We start from the raw sequence: 22,581 nt of genomic DNA on the forward strand, positions 1-22,581 counted from the left end.
TGAACATAATGGATACAGAGAAAGGATCTTTGAAAAACAAAAAGTATTTATTAAAAGGAATACTTTTTTATACTTTTAAATTCTTGTTAAAAAAAAAGTAAGTTTACAAATTTAAAAAAACCTTCTATAAATGCACACAGCCCACCGCAATGGGACTAGATATCACATTTGGTAGCTAGATAATAAAATGGAACAGAAATATGATTGTTTTTTATAAACAGTATCTATGGTATGTGACAATATACCCTACCCGATAGGTCCATTGTGAAATTCTTGCTCTGTGACTGTGATCCTCCTTTCTACATGATGTGAGTGCACACCATTACCATGATTGCTCCTGCTATGTGGTAGCTTCATCATACCGAGTTCAGAATCATCACACTACAGTATGCACTGCGAGACATGTGTTCCTAGAGTGGGCCATATGTTCCGTGGCGGCATAGAAGGTGCAAACGGTAGTGCACAGCGTCATAGATTTCAATGATTCTATGCACGTCTTTCCAACCGCGGGGCTATTGTTCCTCACTAATATTATCGTATAAGTGCTTGACTATAGCCATGTGGGTGGCACAACATGCACAGAATCATTGTGCCCATGAAAATTAAAGCAACAGGTCACATTGTTGGCTGACAAACCGCATGTCTCGGAGGGCGTATGGTCTCGTGCATGAGCCTTTATTATATTAAAAGGACCTAGTAATGACATCTGCCATTCCTAGTCTTGTTAATGCAACGTTCTCCAGCAATTGTACAATGGAGGATCATGCTAGAGAGCGAGACTATTGCAATAGAACAACAACTGGTAAACAAGTCATCAGCTTTGTGCAGACCTCGCAATGTGGATTTGTGCAGTGTATCACTCATGTGGTTGACAAGAACCTGCATCATAATCATTGCAGCCCAGTACTTTAAAAGAGTGGAACCTACTTGAGAATAGTCATGGTTATTGCTAATCTCTGGCGCTCTCATCCATCTGCAGAGGATTGGCAGTTCTCTCCTTAAAAGAAAGGGAGAAAACTAGGTAGAAGACGGTCAGTCATCAGCAGGTGGGCAGGAGAGCAGGAATTCATGAATAACCAGGACTCTTCTCAGGTTACAGTAACTCTTTACGAGGCCCAATCTGCTAGGATTATGATGTTAGTTCTCGACAATCACTTCCATGACCAACCGCTGAAATCAAACCACCTGTCTCTAGTTTATTATGCAGTTAGTATGGGCTTCATAAAGTTGGTGACAGGTTCCCTGTAATAATGAGGTAAGGATACACAACCCAATAAGTTCCTTAAACGTAATCTAAAACTTTAAAAGTGGAACACTAATAAAAAAAAATTAAGATCATTAATGACCAATAAAAGTGCAAAAATGTACGCAGTCGTCAAAAGGACCTGATGAGGTATTCAGTTATAACTGCTCCAAAATTTATAAATGATGTTCACTATGGTGGTGGTTGAGTCAATGGAGCCTTTCCTGGAGCATCAGTTGTGGACCCAACATCTTCAGCACTTTGGTCTAGGAGTGATTGCATGAACGACTCTTGAGGTCTGAGAGATTCACCCTGCTGGTGGTGTTGTGGAGTATGAAGGGGATAGGATTCTAAACCCGATTGGTGTGGAATAGATTGGTTTGAGAAAGGGGTATTAAAAGTGGTGGGAGTTGGAAAAATGAAGGGAGAAACACCTTAATTTGGGAGATTCTAGATGTAGTCGACGTAGAAGTCAGATCAGGACTAGGTGTCTAGTCGAGTATGAGAATAGGAAGGTAGCTGGGATTGTGATTGGCTTAACGACTGAGGAACTCGAAAGGTTGATGCAGGTTGATAGCTGTGGGATGTGCTATGGGTTTGAGATGGTGGAAATGTGTGAGACGTTGGGTATTGGTGGGATGTAGGTTGTCTTTGGGACGGGGAAAGGTGTTGGATGGGGGAAAGTTTTGGGATTGTGAAAAGTTGGGCATGGTAGAAAGATATGTGCCACAGAGTAGGAGTCAGCAGGTGGAGAAGTCATAGATGTTGAGTAGGAGGTGGCTGGGGGATACGACTGATGGAGGACAGGACTGAGAGTCACTCTACAATCACAATTCTGCTCTGGAGTCATGTTGTCCATTCAATGACTTAATGTTAAGAGAAACTGCTGATTAGGGTTAAGGGGTTCAGGACGACTAACTACCTCGATCTGCCAGATCATGGTAGTTAACTCTTGCTTATACAGAGTTTGCTGTTCCTCTACTTTTAATAAAAAATCTCTAAAGATTTGTGCGAGATCCTCAAAGACTGTTGTCTCCGAACTGGTCTCGGCCTACTTAAAACTCCATCAAAGGAAGAAGAAATGAACTGTCAAGTATCATCAATCTGAGCGAATGTTTCCGTTTGGCGACCGTGGGACTCTAGAGCAGAATCCAGTGACTGAGACGGTACAGAAGTTTGATCGGTAGATGGTCCAGACAGTTGTTCGGTTGAAACACCATGTTCAAGAGGTTCTGCTTCAGGAGGGAGTGTGCTTGAATGAGTCCTAAAATATATATAAAAAACCCCCCCAAAAAAAATTCTATAATCCCTCTAGTAATTATTTAATATTGCTTCCATTTAGGATATTTCACTCACGTGCGCGGCTGAAAACAACGTCGAAGAAATTGAAGATGGGGTGCATATTGGTATGGTTTTATTCTAGAAGCCCCAGAACCACTTGGCGCTGTTTGTTCATGATTGAGGTCACGCATAAACCAATCACGAATTGACCTCCACCGTGTTTATTTCTTTTCAGCTGAAATTATATCACAATTTTAAATTCAATATATTATAATACCTGTAATAACTTCTGTATGTATTTTTTTCTGTCGACATAGGATAGCATAGGAAGTGCTGCCCCTACTTGTCTAAAAGTCTGCACTGTAGATCACTGTATTTAACAGCAATTTTGCCCGGGTACCTTAGGTTAAAGTAGCAGTATCTGTTGAAACAAAGATTTCCTAACAGAAAACACATTGGCATTTCAATGTTGTTCCAACGTGAAACATCACTATCAAATCTTATTTCTATATCCAAATGAAACTAAAAAATAGAAGGAAATTAATGTACCACAATTCTTTTGACCCTGATGGCTCAAATCATTCCATGTGGGTACCGCATTGGCATAAACCAATGTCGACGAGTGGTGTTGCGGTCCGAGCGTTTGGGGTCTGATTGGTCCCATGAAGCTGGCCTGGCTTCTACCAGCTGTATTAGCAGCTCATAGTTTATGATTGGGACAAATAGGCTATCCTCCTAGTCCACATCTTGCTGTCTGTGACCCTATTTGGTTTAAAACAAATGTTATCAATACTTAAAAAATTTATATAGAACATGTTGAATCTGCCTGCAATGCCAACTTCACGACTGGTTTTGTTGAATAATGTATACAGAAGATGTTGAATGTCACACACACACACACATATATATATATATACATACATACACACACAGAGGGGAAAGGGTCGTTGCATGTCTAAAAATGTATGAGTGGGCCCTGTCAGTCACTGCCTGGTACGTCCATTAAGGGGTGGTTGCTGCCATTTAGAAGCAAGACCTAAATTTTTGTTTGGGTCAACGCCCAACACTACCAATCCTCACGGTCAGATAGTGTAATCATTTTTTTTTTATTTTTATGTTTTTATGGATGGCCACGGTATCTATAGGAGATATGCGATACTGTATGACGGGGGCCGTGTGGACAGCTCACATCACAGCACATGTGCCTACTCACACGGACTCCACGTCCATGACGACCGCCACGCCCACGCTGTCCATGACCATCACGCCTTTAAATTCTTGATCGAACAGGTGATGGAGTGTCACTTTGCCTGTTTGTTTCCTAATAAATAATATTATAGTTTACTACAAAAGACAAATTGGTTACTTTAGAGAACCTAAGAATATATACTCACATCGTCGTTTTGTTGACTCCTACTTCGTGGAGTATGAAAAACAAAGAGAGCTTAGTACTCGCTCACATCGCCGTGGGCCTGCCATGCTGCAACATAAGGGCATCACCCATATACACTCTTTTCTGTAAAGTCATTTAACAACGAGTGGTTCCAATACATTGTCGTCTCCATTCTTCGGCGGTGCTGACCGATCATGGACCTTTTATTTAGGAGTCTGTATCCATTGTACAAAAATTGGAACCCTTGAAACCCTAATATAGATTTCTATAAAAATTCAAATAAAACATTTCAGAGTTACTGACTCCATTGGCTCAGGAGAAAAACAAAATTCCTCTGCATCAGAGGATTCGGTGGGGGAGTCTCCCTGAAATATGTATTGTGGGTCATAAATATATATATTTTGAACATTATGTTTTTTTATATATTGATTTATTACCGGCATCTAAATAGGATGGAGGACTTAGACTGCCAACCGAAGGAGAAGGTGAAGACATCTGAAATAAGTTAAAGAACCATTTGATACAAGCGCTTCCATTGACATATTTCAATACTCACATTGGCCCAAGATTCAACAAGGGTTTGGAGGGGGACTATGCAAAAAAAATATTTTTAACATTGCTCCTCAGGTCAGTACAACAATAAGAACCCTGACTTTAGCCGACAACAACAGACCAGACAACACCTCAGATCAGTCAACAATGTGAATGACCCACAATCAGACCGCAGATAAGAGCCCCATGCCTCTCATCCAGCCCACAGTAGCCAAATAGCATCCACCAGGTAGCCAAATAGCATCCACCAGGTAGCCTCAGAGCATCCACCAGGTAGCCAAATAGCATCCACCAGGTAGCCAAATAGCATCCACCAGGTAGCCAAATAGCATCCACCAGGTAGCCAAATAGCATCCACCAGGTAGCCAAATAGCATCCACCAGGTAGCCAAATAGCATCCCTCAGGTAGCCTCAGAGCATCCCCCAGGTAGCCTCAGAGCAGCCAAAAATAAGGTTCTGTGGAACTGATCAAAGTAAACTTTTCAATTGCACCAATTCATACCCTTTTCTTGTCACTTTCTCAAACTTGACCATCTGCATCCAGAAATGGCGAGGAGTAGCGCTCACGTCACATGACACTCCCTGTTTTCCTGTCTTCGTTTGGAAGTTCCCGTTTGTTCAGAACCCAAAAACCATACGATAAACGTTATGCATGATAAGGGAATATTTTTAAATCAGTCTCTCATCGACTACAATGAACGCGCAGGGACGCTCCGTCATGAATCTGCTTTTTTGAACGTAGAAAAAAATCCTGCAGATAGAAAAAAAAATTTCGTCCGAAAAAAAAAAAAAATCATTCAGAAGGTATTACTAACTAACAGACACAAACGTATGCATACATACGTCAATTAAAGTCTATGGGGGGGGGGGGGGGGTGTTGAAGGGACAAGTTTTTTTTTCCAACTTCCGGAAGGACAAAAGGAACGGAGAGTGTGAACGATGATGTGAACATAGCCTAAGACATGACATCATTTTATGACTGACCCTGAGAATGAAGGGGCTGCAGCGCTGGGGTTGCTCATCGCATCCCAATGTTTTTTTCCCCGTGAGAACGGCAGCCAGCCCTAGTCACTCGGGGCCACGCTGTGTAGGGGTTGTGCAGGGGCCACGCTGTCTATAGGGGCTGTGCAGGGGCCACGCTGTCTATAGGGGCTGTGCAGGGGCCACGCTGTCTATAGGGGCTGTGCAGGGGCCACGCTGTCTATTGGGGCTGTGCAGGGGCCACGCTGTCTATAGGGGCTGTGCAGGGGCCACGCTGTCTATAGGGGCTGTGCAGGGGCCACGCTGTGTATAGGGGCTGTGCAGGGGCCACGCTGTGTATAGGGGCTGTGCAGGGGCCACGCTGTGTATAGGGGCTGTGCAGGGGCCACGCTGTGTATAGGGGCTGTGCAGGGGCCACGCTGTGTATAGGGGCTGTGCAGGGGCCACGCTGTGTGTAGGGGCTGTGCAGGGGCCACATTGTGCGTAGGGGCTGTGCAGGGTAAAACAGCGAAGGGGATGCAATGCTATGCTAGCGCTACAGCCCCTTCATACTCGGGATTGGTTCCCAGAGCTTTGAGGAAGTGGTGACATATGCCAGCAATAGATGGGATACCCCTTTAAGGCATGCGCTGGTCTTTTCATTTCCGCCTCCGGCAGCAGATACAATCCTGAGTGGGCTGAGGAAAATTCTGGGAATTGCTTTGAGAGCTGTTACAGAACATTACTGAAATTGTGCTTCATTTTCACCATCATCTCTGCAAATCAACGCGATTCTGAAAAAGAACAAGCGCACAAATGATATCTCAAGTAATCGTCTGCTGCTTAGTCACAGCGAACAAATACCGTATCTGCGGCAGTTGTGCGCCTGCAAGAACCCGCAACTGTAATTGGTTACAGAGGGGAAGATGATACATTGCTATATGTGTATATATGTACATAGCCCAGTTTAAAGGGATTATCTGCTTTGGATAATCCCTTTTAGCAGAGTCCCTTAAGGGCCCTTTACGCTGGCCGAGAATCCGACAGATAATCGCTAACAAACGTTCATAGGAAATATCTGGCGGTGTGTAGGTGCCCCCGATTACCCGATGAACAAGCGTAATGTTTATTTGTCGGGTAATTGGATCGTTTCCCTGCAGCAGATCACGTTGCTGGCGAACAATGATTCTGTACGGGGACGAGCAATGGCATTAGCGACTGCTCCTTCCCAAACCGTGGAGGAGATCGCTGCATGTAAATACAGAGGTCTCCTTCACTGACGTCCTTCCGATAATTGCCCGCAAAATTGGCCCTTTTGAAAATAGCTAACACCTGAGGGAGAACCTGGCGGCAAGTGTTCGATTCCTCTGCAGTGCCTCTACAGGAGAAATGAAGCATTACACAGTTCTTATCGAAATCAATGGGCTGGGTCCTCCAAAACAGACTTAAAGGGGTCCTCTCACTTCAGCAAATAGCATTAATCATGTAGAGAAAGTGAATACAAGGCACTTACTAATGTATTGTGATTGTCCATATTGCTTCCTTCGCTGGCTTCATTTATTTTTCCATCACATTATACACTGCTGGTTGCGACCACCCTGCAATACAGCAGTGGTGGTCGTGCTTGCACACTATAGGGAAAAACATCTGCCTCTCTGGTGGCTGGGACTGTGGGAGCGCACATAGGCACGCATGCGCAGCGGCTCCTTTCCCGGCCACCTCGTGTCTGCCCTGCAGCGGTGGTGGTAACCCCTGAAGATGAGCGGTTTATGATGTGATGGAAAAGTGAATGCAGCCGGCAAAGGAGGCAATATGGACAATCACAATACATTAGTAAGTGACTTGTATTAACTTTCTAAACATCAGGCATGCTCAACCTGTGGCCCTTCAGCTGTTGCAAAACTACAACTCCCAGCATGCCCAAACATCCTACAGCTATCAGCCTACAGCAGGGCATTGTGGGAGTTGTAGTTTTACAACAGCTGGAGGGCCGCAGGTTGAGCATCCTTGGTCTACATCAGGGATCAGCAACCCTCGGCACTCCAGCTGTTGTGAAACTACAATTCCCAGCATGCTCCATTCATTTCTATGATAGTTTTTAGAAGAGCAGGGCAAGTATGCATACTGGAAGTTGTAGTTTCACAACAGCTGGAGGGCCGGAGGTTGCCTACCCCTGGTCTACATGATAAATGGCATTTGCTAATGTGGAACAACCCCTTTAACCCTATTTTTTTGGGCAACCCGAGAATCAAGGAATATTTGAACCGGCCAACCCGAGAATCCTCCACCCAGACCGGCACGCATGGGATTCATGGTGGGACTTTTAAGACCATTACATTACCAAATCTACCACTTCTATATATGCCTGTACTTACAACTTTTGGGGTACCTCCACATGGGGCGTATACTGCTGCAGAAAATCCGCCCACAGATTTTGATGTGAAATACCCTACGCTACAATGAAGTACATGGAGCTGCATATTTTCTACGGTGGAAAACCTGCAGCATATACGTCCTGGGTGGATGAACCCTTAGGGAGGATTTTGTAGCCAGTGGCGCCTGCATGGTGTCCGCCTCCCATCGTTTTCATTGGGAGGTCGGGCTGCCATTCGCACAGGCGGCGGTTTAAAGGGCACGTTCTTTCCTGGACACTGTTCTAAGCCAGGACTGGTGTTCTTTTGCAGTTTAGCGCCATTCAATGGGGCGACACCACGACCGGGTCTGCAGCATTTAAAGTGTGTGAACATGCCCTTACGTAGAATGTATATCACGATATCTAAGTGTTGTTTTTTTTTTTACCATTTTAATAAGAAAATCTGGGGCCGTTCACTGACATGCCATGATGCCTGGAGAATGCCAGATTGATGCCGCAATTATCATATCATGTTCGAGCCGTCACTCTGCTTGGGAGATGGATCGAGAGAAAAAAAATAAAAAAAGAGACAGATGGTATCCATTAGCATTTTAATACATAGCGCGCTTCCCTCTAAAATCACCACAAAATATAAATCATCGAGTTGTCGGCTTCTGACAACCTGCTGAAAGTTTCATTCGGCCACATCTTACTCACAGTTGTCGTCGCCATGCCTTCCCAGACTCCTGAATGGAAGAATAAATGTATCACTGCATCGTGTGCGTTCACTAGCGTATTCCAGGTCGAATTCGGAATGAAAACCACGGCAAATCCGCATCGCCGCGCCTAGGGCCACGGATTTTTTTTTTTTGGTAGAAAGTCTTGAAATCTGCGTGAAGGAGAGACATCTCCCTTCTTGGTAGGGTTTCCATGCAGAAGCAACGGCATGACAGACTACAAAGAAAACCTGAAGGGCGGCCTCGGATTTCAGCCACGGATCCCGTAGCCAATACACGTTGGGGAGAACATACCGCCACGGGATGTAAGCCTGGGAAAGCTGGGTGACAACTGCTGTGGGTGCTGTGATGGTTACCATATTGGTTTAACAAAAAAAAAATAAAAATAAAATATTTATTTTACGAGTCAAAGACTCACGTTCGATATTTTAAAATTAAAATATTGACAACATAGAAGGAAGTCTCCTGCTCATAGTGCCCCACCCTATGAATCACACTGCAGTAGCTGTTCTGTAAAGAGTGGCTCCCACTCCAGTGGCCTTGATACATTCGTATGAATGACCGCCATGTAATACTACATTTCGCCTACAGTGGCGCTGCTCCTTGCGATATGCCACCAAAAGAGTTCTCCGCTAGAAGGGTCTCTCGACAATACGCTGATCACAAAGTGTCCTCCTGCTGAGACCCCTAGCGATCAGCTGTAATCTGTGGCAGGAGGATGTGTTCATATTTCCCTGCAGCGCCACCGCAGGAGAAATGAAGTATTACAAGTGACTATTCAAATCAATGGGCTGTCTGAGTAATGCAAGACAGGACGGGTCCTCCAGAGCAAGAGACGCTCTTTGTAACCTCTCCCCAATCTGGCCAAGAGATGAGGGTGCAAAACGGACCCCAAACCAGACAACCCCTTTAAAATAATCGCCAACTTAATACAGCGATCAGCTGTAATCTGTGGCAGGGTGTGTTCATATTTCCCTGCAGGAGAAATGAAGTATTACAAGTGCCCATTTAATTCAACAAGGTGTCTGAGTAATGCAGGACAGGACGGGTCCTCCAGAGCGAGAGATGCTCTTTGTAACCTCTCTATCTGGCCAAGAGATGAAGGTGCAAAACAGACCCCGTTTTTCCAAACCAGACAAACCCTTTAAAGTAGAGGATGGCATGTTTTATGCCGCAACACACCTTTGATCAGACTTGCAACTGCTGGAGTGGTTCTTTGGGGGGAGCTTTTGGCTGGAAAATCAAGGGGTATAAAGGGTAATGACACGCTTGGCGGGCACAGTCCATACTCCACAGTAAGGTACAAATATGGAACGTGGCGTAACAAGCTAATCTCTCTGCCCTACACGTCGCTATCACCCAGATACCAGACATTCCTAATTTAAAGAGCAAATGAGATGTAAAGTCATCTTTGCACTATAGAAGACGAAATCAAGAAATAATGCACATATGTAAGGCGCACCTGCAGCCCGCCCCGTAACGATGAAGTGATTTCAGCACCACTGTACACAGCTGCGGGCACTAGGACCCTGCTATCGGATTCGCTGCCTTCCACCGCTTCCATGTAGCAGCTGCAGACTTTAGCAATCTGCAGAAAGGGGAGAGACAGGGCCGGCCTTAGGTGTTCAGGCGCCCTGTGCGAGCTAACCTTGTGGCGCCCCCCCCCCCCCCCCCCAAAAAAAAAATAAAAAACTGCTTGTTGCTGGCATCATGGCATAGGCTGGCTGACTATCCAACCAAGTAGTTACCAGCCCTTACACCCCAAAGGCCGGTGTAATGTTATACTTCCCTAGTTCGTGAGATTTCCCTACCCTCGTCACTTCCGGTCGCACCGGACATGACGTGAGGAGGTGTGCAGCATCGCGCAGGCGCACAACGACAGGTTAGGGAAATTTCACAGCAGCGCATGCGCCAGGAGCCTCGCCGGCGGTTAGGGTAGGGAAAAACTATGGGCCAATTCGCAGTGATCGGATGGATGTTTTCAGCTGAACACCGGCCGACACTGCGCATGCACCGGGAGCCTCACCAGCGGTTAGGGAAGGGAAAAATGTACGTACGGGCCTGTGCTTTTTCCCTACCCTAACCGCTGGTGAGGCCCCCAGCGCATGTCGGCCGGTGTCCAGCTGAGAAAATTAGTTTCCAATGTAGTATTAATAACTAAACAATTAAATAATAAACATATTGCATTGTCTACTTACCACCAGGACAATAAGATGATCTGGACTCTGGCTGCAGTCTGGCTCTGGGGACTCCATTGTCACTCTCATTATTCCCCCCCCCCCGCCATCACTCTCATTATTCCCCCCCCAATCACTCTCATTATTTCCCCCCCCCCCATCACTCTCATTATTTTTCTCCCCCCCCCCCATCACTCTCATTATTTTTCTCCCCCCCCCATCACTCTCATTATTTCCTCTCCCCCCCCCCATCACTCTCATTATTTCCTCCCCCCTCCCACTCTCTTTTCCACCTCTAGTGTAGCGTGGCCGAGCTCTGTTTGATCCGCGGTACAGGAGCATTTGTTTCCTGTACCCGGCCGGACTGACAGGAAGTGCACACTAAGTGAGCACTTCCTGTCAGTCCGGCCGGGTACAGGAAACAAAAGCTCCTGTACCGCGGATCGAACAGAGCTCGGCCACGCTACACTAACAGCACACAGCAGGCGCAGGCAGAGCCTCAGCCACTCAGGCGGCGCAGAATGAGGGGCGCCGCCCGCCGCCCGAAGTTTTTTTTTTTTAAAACCGCAACGTGCGCCCCCTGCTGAATACAGGGGAGGGGGGGGGGAGGGGGAGGGGGGGGGGAGGGGGAGGGGGAGGGGGAGGGGGAGGGGGAGGGGGAGGGGGAGGGGGAGGGGGAGGGGGCCCGCCCCGTGGGAAAACATAAGTGCCGCCTCGCCTGCCCATATTACATTGCGGGCTGTCGGCCGCCCGGCGCCCCTGTTGCTATGGCGCCCTGTGCGGCCGCACAGCCCGCACACCCCAAAGGCCGGCCCTGGGGAGAGACCCTCACACCGAGACAAGAGACCCTCATACACCAAAGGCAATGAGATCACGGAGCGACTGGACGGAGAGAGATGACTTCAACGTGACGGACCGTCTGCCTAGGTGGATGTAAGAGCCCCCCTTATTTTGAATTCCGGAGGCCTGGCTATAGACGGAGGTCCTCAAGCTGGAAGGCGAGAAGAAGAGGTAAAATGCTCTCTGGGGGGAGAGAAGAGAGGATACCCCAAATGTAGAAAGATTGGACCTTATGTTGCACAGAGGAGGGACGCCCCCCCCCTCTAATACTTAAAGAGACGGTTTCATAGGTACTGTAGATGCCTAGGGATGTGATGCGAGTCGGGAGAGAAGGATTGAATCAAGAAGGGAGAGCGTGGAAGAGCGAGGACTAACGTGACAAACGGCAAGACCAGATCAAGGACCAGGCCTGGTGACCGGCGGGGACATCTGACTGCTCTTATGGCCCCGGTGAGTGCAGGAGGGGAGGGGGAGGCTGCAGCGACAGCTGTTCTTATATAACGAGTCCAGATCATCGCCCCCCCCTTGTCCTGTATTGTCAGTGGGTGCCAGCTGGTCACCGCTGCCCTCATAAAGCTGTTGCAGAATTTACTGGATAGTGACCACAATCTTGTAGAAATCTCCTGTGATTTTCCACCTAACGAGGTGTCCTGATGGTCCTCGGTGGTCCTAAACAGGTGTCGTTTTGGGTGGCCTTGTACCGTGGGATTGTATATTTGCTTCGCCATCAATCCGATTATAGCAGAGGAAGGAAAGCATGGCAATGGAGGCATGAAGGGTACACTTCTGCCCCTCCACTAGGGGGCACCACTTATAAATAATGCAATGTTTGCACCCTCTTACGTGTTCGGTAACTCTCAGGCCGAATAGTTAAAGAGGTTCTCGCGCTACAGACATTGATGACCTATAGTCATCTGGGCGGGGGTCCGACACACACACCTATCAGCTGTTTCAGGCAGCGGAAACTAAGTTTATGGATGCTGCCCACTCAGTTGAATGGGAGCTGAGCTGCAGTATGTATGCTGCCCCCCCCCACTCCCCTTTAAAACCTTTTCCAAGACATTCAAGGAACAAGACCCCCTTGTATTTTTACTTTTACATTTCTATTGTTTGGAAAACTCCATCGACATTTACATTAAAAGGAACACTCCGGGCCAAACTGAAACACTGTGGTACGTGTCATGCAGAGCTGAAAGGGGCGAGACCACCGGAGAGCATCTTGGTGTCATGCTCCTCTCCCCATCAGCATGCATACTACAGTTTATAGTTGTTTTTTTCCCCCCTAGGTGTTAAAAAGACGTCTTAGCAAACTGAACGCTAAATATCACGCGCTTAATGGCAAACGCTTCGAGTTAACTCTTTCATTCTCTCTCTCCTATGGAAAGTTTTGTGGACGCTAGAATAATCTTACTCTGAGCTCTAGGTCATCAGTGATAGATTTTGGGTTAGAGAAAACCTCTGGTTATGAATCTGGCAGGTCACATTTAGGGCTCATGTGAACGTGTGCCGACCATTCTGTGCATCCCCAATGGACGGGCACCATCCGTGCGGTTGCCACAGACTGATTCAGACCCATTCAACTTGAATGGGTCCGTGATCCTTCCGCACCGTTCTATATTTTTTTTACAGTGCGGAGTCACGGGCCGAAATCCCACAGAAGCACTCCGCAGCGCTTCCGTTCTACACCGCTCCTTTCGGATTCAAGTGAATAGGTCCGTATCCGTGATGCCGTGTGTATAAGCCCTTATGGTCATCCTGCTTACGTTTCATTTTATGGACGTCGGGATATTATTATTATGATTATTTAGCAAATCCCTCTAAGGCCCCATTCACACAACCAAATTTTTGGTGCGGATCCATTCATTTCAAAGGGGCAGCAAAAGTTGTGGACAGCTCACTGTGTGCTGTCCACATCCGTATTTCTGTTCTGTGGCCCCACAAAAAAGATAGAACATGTCCTATTCTTGTCCATTTTGCAGACAAGGCATTGTTACAATGGATCCGCCAAAAACAAACAAACGCATCCAACACAGGCGTCACAGGTATTTTTTGTGGACTGCAAAATACATGCGGTTGTGTGAATGCACCCTTAGGGGCCAATTTTTAGATGGATTGATTAGAACGTTTCATGCCTTAGGGTGCATTCACACGGCCGCATTTTTTGCGGATAGGGTGCGAACCCATTCATTTCAATGGGTACGCATGTCCGTTCCGTAGCCCGGTAAAAAAGACAGAACATGTTCTATTCTTGTCCGTGTTGCGGACAAGGACAGGCGTTGTTACAATAGATCCACACAAAAAAAATAATTTGAAGCAACACGGATGTTTCACGGATGTCACCCGTATTTTTCGTGGATCTGCGTTTTGCGCAGTAAAATACATACGGTCATGTGATTGCACCCTTATTTAAATAATGGTCATCCAGTAAACCGCCATTAAGCTGACATTCTGATTATCCGGCATGTGCCAAAAATAGTGACGTTTCGGTGCCCTATGGGCGACCTCAAGTAGTTAAAGGGGTTCTCCGGGTTACGGATATGCTAAGGCTAGTTCATTAGTATCGGACAGAGGGAGACGACATCGGGCACCCCCACCAATCAGCTGTTTCGGGCAGCACTGGAAGCTGTACAAAGCTGGGAGCAGACAGCGCCGCACACTGTGTAGTGGCCGTGCCGGGTACTACATGTCAGCTCCCAAGTGAACAGTAGCTGAGCTTTCATATGCCGGCACCAGAAACGACACCATGTATCAGAGCTGATCTGATACAGATGCCCTATCCTGAGGTTAAGTTATCATTATTTGTAGCCCGGAGGACCCCTTTAATGTTAATGCATGGGGACTACATGAACACGTATATCATGTTTATTTTTTAACTACCCTCCTGCAAGAAGGTATTTTGCAGGTATTGTTCCTCATTTTCTTATTCTGCAGCATCACGTTGTTCGGCTTCTCTGTTAATCCTCATAGAAATGTATAAATAAATGGACAACTGGGTGTTACCAGTTGGGGAGGGGGCGGGGGCTGTTCCTGCACAGTCTGATGCTGTCCAATCAGAGCTGCATTATGAGACTCTGTAGGGACACACCCCTTTGACAGGGGGAATGGTAGCACCCAGCTGTCCGTTATTCATGAATTTATAGGAGGAATAACAATGGAATGGCACAACGCACGGTTATAACAAAATATACTCCAGATTATTATTTTCTTTATGGGAAATTCAAGTAGTCATCATAGTAGACGTCATGAGAGGCGACAGGGGCCCACTGAACTGAAGTAGGGGCGGGTTTTGGCCCTACGTGACGCAGTGAATAGCGACTATTGTTGGCAAGGTGGAGACGCAGGTCATAGCTGCGGGCTGACGGAGTAATGAGGCAGCAAACAAGGAAATTAATAGCAAGTATCCATTACGCAGAGATGGCGCCTTACACATCCTCCTTAAGACAGCGAGAGCGTATACGCCTTAAGTAATAGATATTATGGCAAATCCCCATTGCCCATTAGTGCCCCCTGAGAGATGGCACCGCAGAGGAATTGTTGATAATGAATCATAAACAGGCAGCGAGAGTGTTTCTCCTGGATTAATTTTTTGGGAGGGGGGGGGGTCATACAGGACAACCCCTAAGATCTGCAAATCCAATCCACCATCGGTGACACAAACCTGAAACCTCTAGGACATGAAGGTGGACGACCTGACGAGCCTGGGTTTCATTTGTTTGCACAGTTTTTTTTTTGTTTTTCCGCCGACTGCTCTGTCTTGATTTGTTCTGGTCGCTTGCTTTTCAATAATGGTCAATGGAGTCCATGCTTTTAATCAGTCTGCTCCCCAACGCTCCGGTTCTCTGCAATGCCTCCATTGTGTGCATGTTCTGGTCCCCTGAGTGTTTACATCCGGCGCTGCATGGGCACGGTCACATGCTACACTGCAGCCAATGACTGGCTTCAGCAGTGATGCGCTGCTTCTGGCCATGTCACTGCTGAAGCCAGTCATTGGCTGCAGCAGAGCATGTGACCATGCAGCACCAGATGTAAACAGTGCGGGAACAAAAAGATGGAGGAAGCAGATATATATATTGCCGGAGAACCCCTTTAAAGAGGACCTGCCCCCTCTCCTGACATGTCTGTTTTAGTAACTACTTGCATTCCCCATGTAATAACAATTATGAAGCATCTATTCTTATGACTATACGATGTGCCATTCCTTTATTATTCCTTCTAGAAGTTATGAACGCATTGCTAATTTGCTAAAAATTTGCAAAGAAAGTCCAGTTGGTTGTTACCATTTGGGGGGGGGGGCAGTCTGACACTGGCAGCAAAGATTGGATAGTGTCAGACTGTGCAGGGACACCCCCCCTTTCAACTGGTAACACCCATCTGGACCTTCACTGCAAACTGCTAGCAATCCATTCACAATTTGTAACAGGAATAATAAAGGAATGACAACACAGAGTCATAGGAATAGAGGCTCCAGAATGGCTATTGCAAGTAGTTACTAAAACAGACATGTCAGGAGAGGTGACAGGTGCTCCAATTGTAACTTTTTTACACTTTTATAGTTCACATAGGGAACTATAGCAAGCAATCACTAGATTGCTATTCTCATAGACTCAAACGCATTAGCAATGGAGTCTATGACGATTTTACTATGTTCCTATTACGTCACATGTCGGGAATGGGTTACATTAAAGGCTATGTACAACTTTGGGGGCAATTTTTATTTTTATTATTATTGCACTGTATTCATTTTGAGGTTGAGCTAAAATCCATTTTTTAAATGGGTCTTTATTACAGATGTTGAACCCTTTTCTCTGTACAGGGCTGAGATGCTCTAATATACAGGGATCTGAATTTTCTCTCTGCTCCATCAGCCAGCTCATCTGCCGGCTCCTTATCTCCGCTCTCTGACATTATAGCTCGGCTCTTATCTTACTGATTAGAATGTGGCTTAAATAAGTGTTTATGACCTCTGTGACAGTCCGTTATTTAGCTCACCTTTCCAGAGGCGAAAAGGTAGCGGGATTAGTCAGATTATTTCGCACAAGGAGACCTCAGGAGACAGAAGTGCATTTCAACTGGCGTCCTGCCAGCTTTATTTCACAGGTTGCATTAAAACACAAAACATAAACGGAACAGCTAGCTTTGTCCAGGCTCTAACTAAACAACAGAGGACGTGGCTGAGCTATCCTCAGTCCACCCAAAATAAGCACGCTGTCTGATACTTGCAGTTTGCAGGCTCTGGACCTTCAGGGTCCCTCCGTGAGACGTGGCTTCTCTCACTCCCAGGAAGTTCTGAGCAAGTGTGTTGTCAGCCCAGTTATCTAGCAACTGCCCAGGTGCAGCTCATCAGGACCCAGGCTTAGTTTTTTTTTTAACCCTTTCCTAAATTACTTTCTTCAGCATATGGGAGACACATATATACCCTCAATTACTTCACCCCGTGAGACACCACACCTCTTAGTAGTTTAGAGATAAGGTTTATTAGATGACGGCACAAAGTGAATGTACCAGTCACACAGCAAGACAAACAGTTAACCCTTTGTAATAGAACAGCTTAATATTTTTAATAAAGACCAATTGAAAAAAAAAAATTTTACCCCAAAATCTTAGCTTTCAACTTCCTTCATAGAATCCCCTCAAATGACTAACAAGAATTTTTCTTATGAATTGGTAGCGGAGATATCATTAGTCAGCTCTGCGCCGGCTGCTTGCTGAAACGCGCAGCAGAAAGACTCTATAGAGTTTCAAGTCCCAGTTTAAGTCCAATATCTGTAGAGGAGGCCTGCTGCTTTGTGTAGGGGACAGGCCATATCCACTCTTTCCAAGCATGTCAGATGCTTTAGATTTTTTTTTTTCTCCTATAAAAATAAATCAATAAGTAACTCAAAAGCCTATAAAAAGATGAATTACAGTCATAAAAAAAACGGACAAGCATGGTTGTTATAGGAAAACTCTGTACCCAGCTTACGTGTTGGGCAGTGACAAAGTGACTGAGATAGTTCTCTAATATCTGACTGATCCTGAAGAAAAGTCTAATTTAGGGCTTATTCACACAGCCGTTGTGGTACCGTTCCGTGCATTGGGGACCGCAATTTGCGGCCCCTAATGCACGGGCAACGTCCGTGTGGCGGCCAGGACGGATCGAGACCCATTTTACTTGAATGGGTCCGTGATCCGTCCGCACTGCAAAAAAAATAGAGCAAGTTCTATTTTTTTGCAGTGCGGAGGCACGGACAGAAAAACACGGAAGCACTCCGTAGTGCATCCGTGGGGTTCAGATCTGTGCTTCCATTCTGCATCTCCGTGATTGCAGACCTATTCAAGTATGCGGGCCACAATACGGCCACGGAACCACAACGGCCGTATAAATAAGCCCTTAATCTCAAGCAGAAAGGACAAAGTCCTCCAGGGCTTAGAGATAAACTGGACTCCACGACCAGAAACTGTGTAGGAGGAAGTCCATGCAAACTGAATATGTGCTCTACAAAAAATTTGGCAAGTTTTGTGACTGAGGGCAATCTGGATAAATGGACAAAAAGTGAGCCATCTTGGAGAACTGGTCCACAACCCAGATAGCTGTACATCTGGCAGAGGATGGAAGGTCGGTAACAAAGTCCTTGGCAATGTGTTGCCAGGAGGCATCAAGGTGGTTTGGTCCTGGAGACTTTATTCTGAACACAGACATTCCAGACGTACATCTAATGGAAGTAGTGGCGTGATAAAAGAGCTAAAGTCTTGCGAATTCCGGGATGACCAGGCAGTTTAGAGTCATGCCTCCAAGCTAGTATACATCTTCTCTTGGCAGGTGGCACAAATATCTTCACAGAAGAAATGTCTTTGACCAGGAGAGAAGCCACAGTTATCAAGCAAGCTGGGTTGACAATGTACGGAGGTTTCTCTCGTTGGTCGAAGGAACCAAATGACCGAGAGCATCCATCTCGATATTCTTCTCAGCTAAGCAAAAGTGAAGCTTAAAATTGAAACAGGAAAAAACGAGTGCCCATCTGGCTTGCCGTGGATTTAAATGTTGGGCTGTCTGCAGATAAGTAAGGTTTTTGTGGTTGGTGAAGATTACCACCGAATTTTGGTGTCACAATTAGTGTGGGGGGGAAACTCCACACTGAACACAGAAGGAAAGGGGAACAGTAACTGGGCCTGGAAACTAGGGAAGAAACAGGGCACCTCCTAGACAACCCTAATCCGGGCCCTGTCTACCTAACAATATGAATAGACCTTGAAGGTAGGAATATTCATATGCAGGATACCTAGGCCCTTATTTACCTATAAGGCCCTGGAATAAGTATAGGACCAGAGACAACCAATTCCTCCCCAGATGGACGAATGGAAGTCTCTGTATCAGGCCCAGATACAACAGGGAATATAACAAATACAAACAAACGCGACACTTAACTTCTGTAGAGAGGGAAGAACAGGAAAACCAGAGACGACCACACACCAGCTCAGCCAAACCCAAATGAAGCTATCTACCGCATAGTTAGAAGGGTGGGGTCAGACTATAATGGTAGAAGTGATGACCACTGAGCAACAGCTGAGAAAGGGGAACCCCATTAACCCTATCAACACTGAATAAAGAGAAATTAAGGAGGCAGTTAGATTTATCAACGCTCAGCCAGTCTCTCTGATCTCCTCACACTAGTCAACTGAGGGACCGTGACAGTACCTTCTACGGGTGACCTCCGGGCACCCAGGACCGACCTTGTCAGGATGGGCTCTGTGAAAGGCCTTCACTAGACGATTCGCATTAACATAGGCCGCTGGAACCCACATCCTCTCCTCTGGTCCGTAACCCTACCTACAGCATAAGGCCTCTTTCACACAACCATTTTTTTTTTCCGTTTTGTGGGCCTTTTTCTGCGTTCCGTATACTGTCCGTATACGGAACCATTCATTTCAATGGTTCCGCAAAAAAACGGACTGTATTTTCGTTTTCCCGTTCCGTTAAGAGATAGAACATGTCCTATTATTGCCCGCAAATTACGTTCCGTGGCTCCATTAAAGTCAATGGGTCCACAAAAAAAACGGAACACAAACGGAAATGCATCCGTTTTTTTGCGGAGCCATCTATTGAAAATGTTATGCCCAGCCCAATTTTTTCTATGAAATTACTGTATACTGTATATGACATATGGAAAAACGGAACGAAAAAACAGAACGGAAACAAAAAACGGAACAACGGATCCGTTTAAAACGGACCGCAAAACACTGAAAAAGCCATACGGTCGTGTGAAATAGGCCTAAAGCGGATGATTTGGAAAACAGACTCCGCAGGAATAATCTGCGACTTGTGGGTGTACCAGAAAAAGTGGAAGGCACAAATGCCGCCATTTTCTTTGAGCAGTGGCTGATTGAGAAATTTGGAAAGGACTCTTCCCTGTCTAATATGTTTGCTATTGAAAGGGCCCCTCCAAGACCTATCCTGATGAAGCTGCTTCATTTCAAAGACAGAGATGCCATCTTGAGAAAAGCCAGAGGCCATGAGGATTTGTTAATAAATGGCAGAAAAGTGCTTCTATTCCCGGGCTTCTCGGCAGAAGTACAGAACGAACGGGCAAAATATCTGGAAGTGAAACGCCGCCTGAGAGAGCGTCAGCTACCGTACGCCATGTTATATCCCTCCAAGTTGAGAGTGGTGGCAGAAGGAAAGGTTCACATCTTCGACATGGCCGCTGCAGCGGCACAATGGCTGGAAGCTACAAATCTACCAACAAGCCTTGAGCTATCTTCAGGATGATCTTCAGATGCGGAGAGGAAGAATGAAGCCGGATCTGGTGTCGGCTGCATGGACTCTTTGGACGATGAGTATACTAAGGGGACCGGGGCACCAGCTTACAAGGCGCAAGGGAAACATGGGACTCTGAGTTTCTATTACGCTAGCTGAGGGGAAGGAACGGCAGCTAAAAAGTACTGTAATATGTTATGGTCTATTGTATTCTGTATCTGTTTACTATGCAAAATAAGTCCGGGAGGAGAGTGTCAGGAGAACAGGAATAGTTGGGGGAAACTGTTGTTCTTCTGTATCTCAGAAAGTATATACACTCACGTTGCCTAAAGTCGTTGGGTAAAGTTTGGGTTATAGCCTAAATCCCGGCGTTGCAGAGGGGAATGTGTTCATGTAATTGTATTCCGTTTGTAAGTTTTGGGGAACCGCACCATGACCGCAATACTGTCTCTAATTATACTAATAGAATTCTCGCTAGTGGTCATTTAGAAGTGGGGAAAGCTGTGTGGACTGGGAAGAGAATCCGGGGAATGATATCTGTGGGGTTTAATGATAGGGGTTAATGTGATAGCCTGGAACGTGAGGGGCCTCGGGGACGCATCCAAAAGATCCGCAGTATTGAACTCCCTTAGACAATACCAACCCGCTGTTATATGTTTATCGGAAAACGCACCTGACAATGGAATCCATAGCCACGCTGAAACGTGCATGGATAGGGCACGTGTACCATTCGGCGTATTCTAGTCATGCTAGAGGAGTCAGTGTATTTATACACAAGCAGATCCCATTTCAGTGCACAAGGACAGACCCTAACGGTCGATATGTATGCCTGGAAGGCACGTTATTTCCATCCACACATGATAGTGGCGATATACAGTGCTGCCCATAATTATTCATACCCCTGGCAAATTTTGACTTAAAGTTACTTTTATTCAACAAGCGAGTAATTTTTTGACGGGAAATGACATCGGTGTCTCCCAAAAGATAATAAGACGATGTACAAGAGGCATTATTGTGGGAAAAAACATTTCTCAGCTTTTATTTACATTTGAGCAAAAAGTGTCCAGTCCAAAATTATTCATACCCTTCTCAATAATCAATAGAAAAGCCTTTATTGGCTATTACAGCAATCAAACGCTTCCTATAACTGCAGACCAGCTTTTTGCAGGTCTCCGCAGGTATTTTTGCCCATTCATCTTTAGCAATGAGCTCCAAATCTTTCAGGTTGGAGGGTCTTCTTGCCATCACCCTGATCTTTATTAGAAATAAAGGAGAAATAAGATGCACAATATATGAGCCAAATATGTTGAAGAATAGTGCAGCAAATGCTCGTGTCCAGCGTCTACTTTACATATTAATAACAAAACAAGTAATGTGCTTATGAAATCATGACTCAAAGATAGCAACAAAAAACACAAACAAGACAAAAGACAAACAATAGACTAGGGGAGGGAAGAGGGTAGGAAAGGACAGGAAAAGGGGAATTGTAGAAGAAGTATCAGGAACGTCACCAGGTGTAACCACCCGTGTCCAACCAAATTTGGAATCGAGGAGAACCCCTAAATTGCAGCCAAGGTTCCCAGGTCCGTGTGTATATTTGCATTTGATTATGGGCCTCAGCCCTTAATTCCTCCATTTGGACCAAGGCGTCTAAAGCATGTACCCATGTGACTCTCCGCAGGCTGTCTGATGATTTCCACTGGCGCGGTATAATCTGCCTCATAGATTAAACAAACTTTCTTAAGAGCCCCTTTTTTCACATGCGTAAATCATCACCCTGATCTTTAGCTCCCTCCACAGATTCTCAATTGGATTCGTCTGGACTCTGGCTGGGCCACTCCAAAACGTTAATGTTGTTGTCTGCTAACCATTTCTTCACCACTTTTGCTGTGTGTTTTGGGTCATTGTCCTGCTGAAATGTCCACTGGTGCCCAAGGCCACGTTTCTCTGCAGACGACGGCCTGATGTTGTCGGTGAGAATCCTCATGTATTGCTCTTTTTTCATGGTGCCGTTTACTGTGATTAGGTTCCCTGGTCCATTGGCTGAAAAACACCCCCAAAGCATTAGGTTCCCACCACCATGTTTGACAGTGGGGATGGTGTTCTTTGGGTTGAAGGCTTCTCCTTTTTTTACGCCAAATGAAGGAAACATCATTGTGACCAAACAATAAAATTTTTGTTTTATCTGACCATAACACAGAAGACCAGAAGTCTTCTTCTTTGTCCAGATGAGCTTCTGCAAAGGCCAAGCGAGCTTTTGTGTGCCTTATTACTCGCTGGTTGAATAAAAGTAACTTTAAGTCAAAATTTG

The 22,581-nt window shown here is 45.9% G+C and overlaps 1 protein-coding gene and 1 long non-coding RNA gene across 4 annotated transcripts in view; one reads left to right on the forward strand and one right to left on the reverse strand.

The window, feature by feature from the left end:
* Positions 1-276: 276 nt before the first annotated feature.
* Positions 277-4,708, reverse strand: LOC122919926. The gene is made up of 4 exons (XR_006386840.1): positions 3,919-4,708; positions 3,738-3,845; positions 2,600-2,759; positions 277-2,507 (listed from the first exon to the last, which is right to left on the reverse strand). It is a non-coding gene; the product is annotated as an uncharacterized LOC122919926 (long non-coding RNA).
* Positions 4,709-11,406: 6,698 nt separating this feature from the next.
* ST6GALNAC6 (ST6 N-acetylgalactosaminide alpha-2,6-sialyltransferase 6) overlaps positions 11,407-22,581 on the forward strand; it is a 48,938-nt gene continuing 37,763 nt past the window's right edge. Inside the window, exon 1 of one of the 3 annotated variants that reach the window (XM_044269131.1) lies at positions 11,407-11,986. In XM_044269131.1, the coding sequence (XP_044125066.1) occupies positions 11,978-11,986 (9 nt within the window). In that variant the 5' untranslated portion in view covers positions 11,407-11,977. The remainder of the gene's footprint in view (positions 11,987-22,581) is intronic. The other 2 variants (XM_044269124.1, XM_044269128.1) reach the window with 2 other exon arrangements.

The sequence above is a fragment of the Bufo gargarizans genome, chromosome 9, assembly GCF_014858855.1.
Source record: "Bufo gargarizans isolate SCDJY-AF-19 chromosome 9, ASM1485885v1, whole genome shotgun sequence".
NCBI classification, from domain to species: domain Eukaryota; kingdom Metazoa; phylum Chordata; class Amphibia; order Anura; family Bufonidae; genus Bufo; species Bufo gargarizans.